Here is a 13,147-nt window from a genome sequence, read left to right on the forward strand (position 1 = left end):
GGCAGAAGAAAAGAACCTTAATTAACACAGGACTCAATTCTGGTGGAATTTGTGTGAGCAGAAAAAGTTCACCTTCTACAGAAGGATTCCTCACTAGTTAGATATATATAAGGTATATATATAATGAAAATATTTCAGAGAGCTAGTTAGATATATAGAAGATATATATAAGGTATATATATATAATGAAAATATTTCAGAGATTGAAATGGAACTTGGATTTTAAGGTAACAATAGCATAAATAGGACAACCCGCCCCCACAGTTCTTGTTGGTTTTTTTTTTCTTTTTTTATAATGTAGATTAGGGCTGAAACTATTCGATTTCAATTCTTACGTCACAATTTAATTCCATATCAATTCGATTTGACGTTGATCCAAATGTTGATTGTATAAGTCATAGCATTTTTGTGCAAGAATGTCTGGAAAATTAAGCATCAGCCCAATAATATTACTTTATATACTGTACAAAAGAAAAAAAAAAGAAGATGACAGTGCACTCACTAGCCTGGAGTCATGTAGTAACAAGCACTGTATAGTTTACTGGTATTTATAGCTTGTGGCCACTAGGAGGCATCAACAAGACTCTACATAATCTACATACCAGTGGTAATATAAACCTAGGAATAGCTAAATTAACCGTAAAAACTTTAATGCAAAAGGAGAACAACAGACAGTGAATGCACTGGCCTAACATTAGCACGCTTATTAATTAACCACGCAATCAAGTTCAATTTTAGTCAAATTGACCACACGAGGCAGAGTTGGACTGTAGCTTCTTGGCTGAAATCAGTCATTTTCTAAATGATTAGTCCAAAGATTCCCCTGATCTAAAGATATTAAAGCTTATATTGCAAAGGCTGAACTACCTCCTTAAAGTTGGATAATTTATTGTCATAGTCAGGCTGGGGACACAAGGTTGTGAGTAATCATCTTAGGCTCTAAATGTGACAGAGCAGACAGTGAGTGCTGAAGTAGCCTGAGACAGACTCTGAAATCAAGGCTGCCAGCAGGCACTCCAGAATTCAGGCCACTCGAAAAAGTTTCCCCATAGACATTTCTGTCTTAGAAATATTTAGCTTTGTTTCATAGTTAAACGGCCTCAAATTAAGTAAAGTGTGCAGCGACCTGCGCTCAAGCAGCTACAGTTAAAAATAAGTGTTTTTATTCTGACTGCGCGCCAGCTGCTGATCGAATCAGTAAGATTCGCTTAATTTATTGAGTAAAGGAAATATAAAGAATTAGAGAATTTAACCAAAAATGCATTTAAACCTAATGACTTCGACAATGCTGGATAAAAATACGTTTCTTTTTAGACTTGATTGATTTCCATAGCAATACATTGTACAGGTTCGATTTGAAAATGCTTTTCTTGTGTCCAGAAAAAAAACCCTCATCTATTGTACTCTTCATATAAAAGTGGACCTGAACAGTTGTATCCTTTTATTAGGGAAGCCATTAGTGAAGTGGCCACGACCTGTCAGGCTGTTTCCTGCTGTCAGACGCTTTATTGGGGGGTTCAAAGGCTTCCGAGAAATGATTTAAAAGTGGCCCATTGTAAAGCCAGCAGTAACCATGAGTTAGAAGTACCTGAAATGACCAAGAAACCTTGGACTTCAAAACCAAGTGTTGTTACTGTCGAAGACAGAGGTTCTCTTGTGTATGTGGTGAAAGTTTCATGTTAAAACATATTTGGATAAAGGACTTATTTGTCAGTGGCGTTTTGGCCCAGAGTTAACGTCTCTGTCATTGGTGTGGAACCCCAGGGTTCACCTCCTGGACAAGGTCAAATCCCGGTTAGGGCGGTTGGTACCTTCCAGTGGACTCAGCACCTGCAGGAAGGTTTGGGGGGATTGGTATGGTGCAGTGTGATTTGGGTGGTGACAACTGCCCCTGAGACCCAGGATAAGCGGATGAAAATGGATGGATTCGTCCATACGATGGATGGACGTATTTGTCATTTCTGTCTTCTGTCGTGCTTCTGGAGTAATTTGTGTCTTTACGCTCACCTGTGATTCTCTGTTCATGAGTCTCACTCGTCTCACCTGGTACCTCTGTGCATATATACATATACCTCCCTGCGTTTGTTGGGTCGTTGACGTTCTTGTGTGATTACGGTTCCTGACGTTCTTGAATTTCCTGGTGCTCCTCGTGTTTCGTGTTTCCTTGTTTGTTTTCCCATCATCTCTGTTCCCGTCTGGTTCCCTGAGTTGAGCCTCATTTTCCCGTTGGACCGTCCGCATGATTTAAGTTTGGACAGATTTAATCAAGTTCTGCACCTGATCCACGTCTCCTGAGTCCTGCCTGTACTGCCGTACACAACATTTTTTTGCGGATTTAACATTGGAGGAACTTATAGAACATCTAAAGATGGATCTGAGAGTAAACATGAGAAAAAAAAGGAAACTGAGAAAGCTTTAAGGAAGAAAGAGTGGAATACAGGGGAGGGGAAAAAAGAGAAAGTTGACTTAAGTTTTTGAAAACAAAATTGAAATGACGAATTACTGTTAGATGTAGAACTCAAGACTAAAGAACTGGGCTATAAGTGAGAAATGGGACCACTGGAATGACTCAAAGAAAAAACAATTCTACGAGGATAAGAAAAGAAACCATATCCTTGGCTTTCTATATTTTTTCTATATATATATTATTTTTTTGTTTCTTGCTGTAATTAGCACAGCTACTGTTGTATCGTTTCACTTTCACACTCAATTCTTTCGCCATCATACTGTATAAACAGCCCCGTTCTCTCTTTGCTCTACTGTGTTGCTCCTCCTCCTCCTCCCCTTCATTCGTCTGCATTAAGCTTCTTCTTCATCTCTCCGCTGCTCCGAGACCCCGGGCGGCAGCAAGTGCTTAGGGGAGCTCCTCAGAAGACCAGACCATCGTGAACACTGGAGCTGCTGCTGGTCTCCAGTCATCCTCCCAGCATGAGGACAAGGGAGAAGGGGAGCACCACTCCTCCTTATGTATGTGTCCTAGAAGAGAGAGAGAGGGGTTAAAAAAAAAGTAGGCAGTGAGCTTGTTAGTGATGCAGAATTTGTGGAAAGAAAGATTAAAAAAAAAAAAAGAACAGAAATAGAGATTTGAGGGAATGAATGAAAAATAACATGAGTGATTCAGGAAAGAGCAGGAGCAGAGTGGCACTGAGGGAGTGAGCAAATAGGAGCAGGAGGGAGGGAGTAAGACGGAGAGAGAGAGAGAGAGAGAGGGACGGAGAGGGAGGGAGGGAGGGAGGGAGGGAGGCGAAACAACACTGCAGACACTCGCCCACTGTCACTGCTCCACAGCCAGAGGACGGAGGCAGCAGCGATGGAGGAGGACGACTGTACCATCATCCATCGGTACCTCAGCCTCCAACTGTGACTGACTGATGGACTCAGTAACTCTCACACTGAGTAAGTGACTGACTGAGGGAGCGAGCGGTGCCACCATCCTGGACCATCCTGCCAGGGAAGGAGAGAGAAATTAAATCCAAGAAAAGGAAAGAAAACAACTTTTTTTTTTCTGACCTTCACTTGAAACCAAAGACTGGTGCTGAACTCGTGGATCATCTCCTCCTGCTGGACCGACCTTCCCCCAAAACACAAAAACATTATTTTGTACTTCTTGTTGGACTATTTTGTTTTTGGACTCTCCTCATTTTTCATCATTTCTTGACTTCTTGAACTGGGTGGATTTACTTTTTTGGAATCCCTGTACCATGGGGCCAGATTGGAGGGGCTCAGCAGGGGCAGTAGCAGCAGTGACCCTCAGGAAAAGGACAGAGGGGGCCAGGTATCTTTTAGGGACTCTGCTGCTGCTGCTGTTCGTCTGTGGTTTCTGGACGGCTGGAGCTCAGACGGACGATGGGCTGTCAGTCTACTTCTGGGAAACAGGTACAGAGCTGAATTAGAGCTAATTATAGATCAGATTTAAACCCTTCTGTCATGAAGGAGGACGGTGCGTTTGTGCTGCTGCTGCTGCTGCTGACGATGAATTGCTGTGGTGTGGTGTGTCACACACAGAATTATGGTTTCATTCACAGTTGGTGGAACTTGTGGAGGATATTTTTGGCACTTAGAAAAATCATAAAAATGTGAAATTATTAGATCTGTATATTGTTGCATCTGATCACTTTGAGTCTCTTGAATCTTTTCTATTAGTGGTTTGGTTCAACAAGACAAATGTCAAACCTTGAACCTTCTAAACCTGATTCAACACTTTCCTTTATTAAGTTTTGAATTGAACAAACGTTGGTTTAATGATGCGTCATTGTAGCCTGGCATGTTGGTGGTTGGAATTACATCCGTTCCTCAGATACTACTACATCATCTCCCTGATCCAGTCGAGGATCTCAACCACTAAGGAAACTGCTTGGGTCATGCATTTGTTTTAGATTTTTTTTTTTTTTTTTTTTTTGGACGTTTTTACCGCTAAAGGTCGAAAGTACCGAAAACTTTAGCGCCATAAACCGTAGTTGGAGGAACTAACTTATTGTTGTTGATTGTCTTCAGTTGTGACTTAAATCTGAAATGGAAACATTCCTCAAGAAAGTTTGAATTATATAATAGCTAAAAAGCATCAGGGCTATTTAGCATAGTAACAATTTTCGAGGAACTACGTGGTTCTTGTTTAACTGCAAAACAATCTTTATTCGTCCACTTCTTAAGAGCTTTTCTTTTATCAAAGTCCATCGTTCATCTCCAAAAGTCAACTCTCTAATTGTCCCGTCTCTGGAAAATTGACTATTTTGCTGAAAATTTTGTCGAAGACGACGTCGATTTGATTCTCGTCTAATCAAGTCTGTCAGTGAAATCTCACAGGCCTCCTGGTACTGTCCCTAGTTCCATTTACCTGGTTCCACGGCTAATATCAGTCATGAGATGTGAAGAATGTAGTTCATGTGGAAAACCGCCTCGAAGTGGGAAAACACACAGACGTGCAGCCACTTGAAGATGTTTCCTGACTCTGAATATCATGTGACACTGTGGACAAACGCTGACGGGTCCTGCATTGATTTCTTTCATCTGCCCGAGTCTCAGGTGATGCTGCCATTATTGAAATGTTGCTGCGGCTGCACTCTGTGTGTATGAGTGTCTGTGTGTGTGTGTGTGTGTGTGTGTGTGCATGTCACCGCAGTCAGGTGATTGATAGATGCCACTTCACAATAGTGCGCTGGGGGAAGAGTAGCCTTAGTTGAATGGTGTATGGACACAAAATCAGTGTTGGATGTAGTACATATTATTTTTCTTTTTTTTTTTTTTTTTGGTACAGTGTATAAGTTCATGGCTTTAGTAGTTTTCAGTCCAGCTACTGGCAGATTTGTAGAAATGCACCCCACAGAAAGAGACATAGCACTGAGCTTTACTTTTATATGGTGCCGTACACCTCCAACCATATTGTGCTATCATGTATTTTTAAGTGTTTTAAATTTTTTTCTTAATCTTTTCACTTTCAATCTCACTAATTCTTAAGGTTCTAGTGGAATCTCTGACTTGCAGTACTGCCACGTACTGGATCAGTTTACTCTGGTCCACCAAACTGTTGTAATCACCCATGTTAGAAACCTTTTTTTTTTAGTTTTATACTAAGATTTATTTCTTATTGCAATTCATTGCATTCTACATATTAAGTTGTTTATTTTATTATATTCCCCTGTAACTGAGCTGACTTGCCTCTCAAATCATATTTCACAAAAGAAGCTCCTGTTTCAAACTGTCAGGGACCATCTCTAATGTCACTGTCATCAGCTCCACCCGCACCGTGCTCCTCGCCATGGCTTCAAAACTCTCTTTCTCCTCCAGTTCTCCTCCTTTCCACTTTCAGAGCCACCACTCACCGCCTCAGTTGGAGCCTCTTGTCTCTTTCTGCCTCATTTCAACTAAAAAGCGCCGCTGAACTGTCTCACCTTCCAAAACAGATGCCTCACATTTTCACAGAAAGCAACGCAGGCACGATTCCCCACAGTTCTCCCCACAGAGGGAGGGAGGGAGGGAGGGAGGGAGAGGGAGGATGGTTTCAGCTCCACTCATCAATATGCAAAACATTAGAGCGATGCTTGCCACGAGAATATTCCCTCCCTTCCTCCACGGCGAACGTGCATTAGCATCATCATGTTCGGAATAATGGGTCGGGGAATGGGAAAAGTGTGCGAAATGTTCTGCAAACATAATCACATTTTGATGAAAAGCACCTGGATTCAAAGGCCTTAAATTGCCTTGTGTGATTTTAAATCTGTTCTTCAGGCATTTGTCAAAGCAGAGAAGCACAGATATTAAAAAAAAAAAAAAAAAAAGGATGGGAAGACTCCAGGGCTGAAATCAATGAGCTGCGTTTTATTTGGGAAGAAGTGAACAAACTCCTGACACTGGATTACATTTCAAAGCTCAGAGCCTAGAGCTTTCCAGAGGAGGAAGCATGTACACGTAGAGTGTGGGAGAAAGGTGGTGTAGCGTGGGAGAGAGGCGTAATCACTCTGACCTACAGTAGGGCAGATGTAGGTTAAGCTCGTTCTTCTCTGTTCCTCCTGCAGTCCTGTCTCTGCTGCTGCTCTCCCCTCTGCTGTCTTTCCTGGGCTTTTAAATCCGTGCTCCTTTAATCTCCTTACGCTGCTACATCCTCTTTAAAGATGCAGAACCACAGGAGACACTTCACACATACCGAGATGTCAGCCCAGAGAAGTAGAGCTGGGTAAAGGTGGGGCAGGACAGGTGGAGTGAGTGGGTGGATAGAAAGTTTTACCGGGAGTTAGTTAAACTAAATCCCCATAAGTAGGTTTTTCACAAGTCAAATGTAAGCACTTTTCAGGATTATATTTTCAACACTATTTGTAATTTGAAGCATTCAGCTTTGATTCGACTCATTTCAAGCACAGCATATTTTTAAAAAAATAATACTTTTATATTTTAGAAATTCTTGGCCTAGCAGCTACCTGTCTCTGGGCAATTTTTCTTACATAAATAATTTCTGTTGTTCTGATTCTTAATTATGCTTACAAATGTCCTGGGATTCGCTTTGGCCCAGAGGCAATTGGTGTGGAACCCAGGGTTCACCTCCTGTGCAAGTTCGAATCCCAGTTAGGGCGGTTGGTGCCTTCCAGTGGACTCACCACCTGCAGGAAGGTTCACGATGAACAAGTACGGTGCAATGTGATTTGAGTGTCGGCTGTGGAGACTGCTACCCCTGCGACCCGGTAACGGATAAGCGGGTGAAAATGGATGGATGTCCTGGGTTTGTTTTTACATGTTTTAGGCTTATCAAGCTAAATTCGGTATGTTTGTTTGTATGTATGTTTTAGGCTTATCAAGCTAAATTCGCCCATTGGCAAAATAATACTGACTGTTTTATGACTCGCTTTTTGGAGCAAACTTTTACGATATCCATTAACTTTCCCATTCGTCCAGGGCTGCCTCCTTTTAGAATTTCAAAATCCTATTTATATAAACATATTTGAACCTTTTCTCAACAAATACCGATGGCTGAAGCTGAATCAACCTTGAATTAAAGGTGAGCTATCGTTGAGAATCCTCAAGACTCATTAGTTTATTAGATTAACAATCCTGAGGATCTAACTGAGAGTTTTATTACCTTGTATAATATAATCAAGTCCTGAAGTGAGGAAAGTCTTTTATAGAGTGGGGAAAACCCAGTCAAGGTCACTGCATATAAATTAGATGAAAGTAATGCATTAAAATGTTTTAATTTTTTTTTTTTTTTTTTAAATGTCCACCGTGTCGTTGGCAGAACTTAAACATATTACTTGTAAGTGGATTTAAATAATTCAATTATCTGAAGGATGGCTTTGGGATACAACTACTTATGTCCATATTGTCTTTTGTACGTACATACAGTAATACCTTGAGATACCAGCATAATCTGTTCCAGGACTGAGCTTGTATCTCGAGGTGCTCGTATCGCAAATCATTTTTTCTCATAAGATATAACAGAAAGAAAAAAAATCTGTTCTGGCCTTCTTAAAAACTCCCTTATTAGTGCTAATAACAATGGAAAAAACTGGGTTTTATACAGTTCTGGAGGGCTTACAAGGACGTTTGCAGAGCTTTCAAGGTCACCTCTGTCAGGTCCGACCCTCTGAAAATGTCACCGTCTGATTTTTTTCATTACACAGAATGTTGCATGAAACAAAGAGAGACCCTAAGTAAATGCAAACGTTCACAATTGAGGAGCAAATACAAACACAGTTGTGACTCTGTAAAATCACGTTGGACGTAACTGCCCTGTATCTCTCAAAATACATTTAGGAAATTCAAAGAAACTGTCAAACAGCTCTTACTTCTAGTGCAGTGGATTTTTGCTCTACCATTTATTTATTTGAATTTGATGTGTTTGGACAGGCGGTTCAGAGCTGAGACCCGAGGCTCTGACTGGTTCCGCAGGTGACGGCAAAGAACGTAGGTAGAAAGGAAGAAAATAAATTCTTTAAAGTCTGCATTAAGACCACAGAGATGGCGGCGGTGGTGGTGATGATGGTGACGATAATGAGACACCACAGTTCTCCTTTGACCTTCACACACAGTCCCCTTCTACAGTTCTTTTTTTTTCTCTCTCTCTGTCTTTGCTTCATCTCAGCAGCTCACGCTCACTGATTCCTCTGTCTGACGCTTACAATTATATTTTTCCTCTTTTCATTTTTATGTTCCGGCGCTCTTTACACTCAGTGCAGCAGTAAATATTCACTCCTCATTTTATGTTGTTTGTCCAAACCGGTGACTGTTTATAGAAATTGGACACAGTAAAGGCCTAGTTTGAAGCATCTGAATCCGAGAGTTGGAAAAACAACAATAAAATATGTTTTAAAACGTAGGAATACAGGCAGTAAATGTTCCTGTTTACAGCTGCCGTCGGTTTATACGGCTGCAGTGTCCGTCTCTTTCTCAGTCAGTCCCAGTGTACACGTAAAGTCGGCCCCCACTTTCATGCAGTACATGAACATCGACTCTGAACACGGCCGCCCTCGTGTTTTTACCGCACCTGCCTTGCCTTTTCTTTGTCCCGTTGTGCTTCTTCCTCACCTCTGTCAATCTTGACATAAAATTATTAACCACTTATAGGGAGCTCAGCGCGGAGATTATGAGATTTAAAATCCATACGACAGAGTGAGCTCATCTGACATTTGTTCCAATGAAGCAGAGCTCAACCCAAGGAGCCAAGTTAAAATGTGATTGGATTGTCCAGAGTGTCCAGCATGAGACACTCCAGCGCAAACCTGATTTGAATCCGATTTCTTTTTTTGGTTCTAAAAATCAAATTTCTTCTGGCATGTTCCTGCTGTTCTGAGGCTCAAGATCGATCGAGATGGAATCCTAATATCTGCATAATCAGATCTTGAAGACTTCACTCATGGCAGCACACAGACACACTCACAGACAGACAGACAGACAGACAGACAGACAGACAGCAGGCGTCTCTTCCTCCTCTTAGTTCTGTGTTTGCTTCATTAGAGTGTGTCGTCGGAGCGACAGGGTTGCCAGGTTTCAGCTGTCAAACGCTCACATGTTTGCCTCAGGACAAAGCCATTACTGGCAGCAGAGAAGGTGATGGTGTGTTGGAGAAAATCATATCTCCTTGTTTTGGTATTTCCTCGTGCCTTACCTTTAAAGACGCTCTAGCACTTCAACACAAGATTTATTGTGTTTTGTTGAAGAAAACAAGAGGAAAATGAATCACCCTAAGAAACTGAAGCCATGGCTAATTAAATTAATTTTTCATTAAACCGGTTTGAGTCAAATGTCACCAACAAGCCGAAGATAAACGGAAGCTCATTTCTTCTCTGACTTATACTTTTTACACACAGACACACACACACACACACAATCTAACCTAGTTTTGCAGAAGTTTATCAGTTAGTCAAAAAATTAACACTTTTTCAGTGCACGCCATAAAAGTCAAATCTGAAGCATGAGCTGCATTGGGGGGAAAAATCTTTCTGGTGAAATGTTTTATTAGAAAAAAAAAATCTTTCTGGTGAAATGTTTTATTCTATTTCACACTCAACTGATTATAGAGTTTGTGCCTCTCTCACAAACCTCCGTCAGTCTCCGATCTCTGATCTAACTTTGCGATGTATTAAAGAGTCTCTACCCAACTGGTTTCTCAAACTGGGTCATGAGAGTTTCTGGGTGTAGCAGACACCAACCAAACACTTTGGACCATATGACTGACTGTATATTAACAATAAATAGACTGAGAATTTGGAATTGAGATGAAAGTACACACCGAAAAATCATAACTGATTTTATAAATTATATGACATTTTTCACGTGCCACTATATTACCTTGTATTTTCAACCTGCAACCAATGATTGTAACAGAGGTAGTGGAGTCCGTTCTTATTCTGAGGAGTGTTTCATAGCCCTGTGAGGAAGGGCGATATTTTGAATGCAGACTTAAGAGTTGTTGGAACACAGCGGACAGTTTAATTTTCATAATGTTTTTACATTAAGAGCAAGCGAGATAATGATAAATATTGGCATCACTGATCACCTCACGCTTCTTCCTGTACTCTGCTCTCTATTCTCTGCTGTGTTCCAGATTACCTATTATCATTCAGATTACACAGTCGCTTCAGGCCTCTGCTTAAGACAAGCTTATTCATTCAGATTACACAGTCGCCTCAGGCCTCTGCTTAAGACAAGCTTATTTAAGCCACTGTCTCGCCTCATCGGGTCAGATCACATGCCCCCTCTATCTGTGCTATTGTCCTGTCAAACCTTATGGGCCCAGGACGAGTGTGTCCATGTCATTTCTGACATCAACACAATCACTCGTGCTGCTACAATCACCGTCAACACCTGTAACGACCGTGTCAGCGAACAGCATTTTCAGGCTCGTGGCTCTGAGAAAGTTCAGGAAGCAGAAAGAAAGGCAGCAGCTCCCGATTAGCCACCTGTTACAAATAGAGGATTAACTGCTTCCTTAGTCTCTCCAAGACACGACAAGGGCTTAAAAGGTTTCTTGTTCACTGGAAATATATGCTGTCAATGAATAACGCCACCATGCTGGTTTGTTTTGTTGCATTATTTTGCGTCCATTGAAATCAGTCTCTATTGTCAGCCAATAATTTCACCCGTGTGTTTGTTTGGTGTTGGGCAATACATTAAACCACCACCTCTTGTAACCACTGTGACGGTTTATTTATTTATTATATAAAGCACAGAGGGTCCTTGACGTTTGTTAGAACTCATTTCTACAATGCGACAAGCATGGGCAAACTAAGGCCCGGGGGCCGGATGCAGCCCATTCAGCTTTTTTATCCGGTCCCCCAAAGTTTTCCAAATTATATAATTTGTTTGTATTATCATTATACTTCTAGCTTTTCCCTGCCATACCCATTTTCCCCAATAGATCCCCATTAATACTTTCTTAACAGATGTATGGGAGATGGCGATGTAACCATGAAGCGCTGTCGGTCGAGGATGTCGTAAACCGAGGGAACCTTTGTATAGTATATTCAATAAGATTTTACAGCTTCATAGGTTGATCATCTTACTGCTGAGTGACAGTGAAGAATCTTAAATCTTTAATGAATCATTGATCCATTGCTGGGAAAACAAAGTCGAGCTTTATGTCATGTTTTGTACATAAGGAATTAGGAAGAATCCTGTAGATCAGCGGTCCTCAACTTTTTTTGTATCATAGATCGGTCTGGTCGATGGTTGAATTATCAACATTGGCAGATTATCTTTAAATGAAGAAAGTGAATAGTAAGTGGGTTATTTTTAAATGAAGTAAATTGGTAAAAATATAATACATTTTTTACTGTGTCGCAATGTGGCCTGGTACCAAATTAACTACGGACCGGTACTGATCCCATAGGGTTCCTTGCTGTAGATTGTTTAAACTACAGATTGGTGGCACCATAGACTTCAAAAATGGCCCTTGTCAGGAAATGGTGTTATTGTGGATTCGTTGGTAGCTACGATATCAGTACGTAGAAAGTTGTGGACTTACTTTACATCATAAGCACCGCAGATCTGAAATGATCCTGGATAGTTGCATCATTGCCAAAGCCAGTGATGGAGCTCCCTGCTGTCCCCATTCCCTTCATGGTCACTTAGCATTTCACTCGTTGTGTTTTGTAGTCTCCATGTTATATTTCTATAAAGAGATTTTCACTTAATAGTGAACTCTCCTGTCGCAAAGTCATTTCTCGTACACAGAGTTCCGAGCCTGAAAAAAAAAGAAAGAAAGAAAACAGTGTCTTTTGTCACACTGATCTGCTGATGTCACCTCTTAGTGCTCTGGGACAGGACGACTCGCACTGACAGCCCATTGTTAGTCCGGCAGCAGTGAAGGATGTCACTTCTTCTTGTCAGCAGCTCTTTCTCCAAATCACCTGCTATTACAGCAGAGCTGCTGAAGAGACCAGCTGTGAAATTGAGGTGGTAGTTTGTGACGGCTCACCGATTTAAAACTATTTTTCCAAGGTCGTTAGCGGCATGTTGACCAGTTATAATTCAAAACACCGTCTGTCCAATCAGATGAATTTCTCTGCTCCTGTAGTTGTCGGTGTTCAGTATCTGTTCCTGATATCTATGTGTCAGGACAGAAAGTGACAAGGAAGGGAAGTTTAAGAATGTACTGGAAATGTGCTAATAAAGCAACAAATTCTAAATTAGCCCTCCAACAAGTTAGCATTTATGGATTAGCTAAGAGCAGGGTCAGACATCATCTCTAGCTCCAAAAACTTTACTGGAAATACCCAGTGTTTTCACTGATTAAACTTCTATTAGAACTTTTTTAGTACTTTTGCAAAAACAGGCTAATAGTAGATTCAATTTCTGCCAATAACGTTTTGAAAATGTTTCCTGTTACACTTAAAAAAACAAACAAAAAACCCAACTTAGGATCATCTGAATCTGAGGTGACATGACTTTAGATTTTCATTTTACAAACGAGATCCTCTGCCTGTGTACTTCATTTATTTCACACCCTTTGGCCTGGCTCGTTGTCTCCGCTGTACATTACATTCTGAGAATCCCAGGCGCTAATATTATATCTCCACACTCACTGTACGTCTCACTCTGAGCCAAAAGCAAACAGTAGTCTGACGGAGCAGCTCCTAGCTGTCATGGCTGCAGGTTTGTGACTGGCACATTCCCAAATGAGTCAAATCCCTTAGAGATTTTCCCGCCTCATTTTAGCGGC

At 41.1% G+C, this 13,147-nt stretch overlaps 1 protein-coding gene across 1 annotated transcript in view; it reads left to right on the forward strand.

Moving 5' to 3' along the window:
* Positions 1-2,399: 2,399 nt before the first annotated feature.
* thsd7ab (thrombospondin, type I, domain containing 7Ab) overlaps positions 2,400-13,147 on the forward strand; it is a 146,778-nt gene continuing 136,030 nt past the window's right edge. The window contains exon 1 of the mRNA XM_025061560.1: positions 2,400-3,876. Coding sequence (XP_024917328.1) covers positions 3,702-3,876 — 175 coding nt within the window. The 5' untranslated portion in view covers positions 2,400-3,701. The remainder of the gene's footprint in view (positions 3,877-13,147) is intronic.

This window comes from Cynoglossus semilaevis, chromosome 13, assembly GCF_000523025.1.
Source record: "Cynoglossus semilaevis isolate Cse_v1.0 chromosome 13, Cse_v1.0, whole genome shotgun sequence".
Lineage (NCBI taxonomy): Eukaryota > Metazoa > Chordata > Actinopteri > Pleuronectiformes > Cynoglossidae > Cynoglossus > Cynoglossus semilaevis.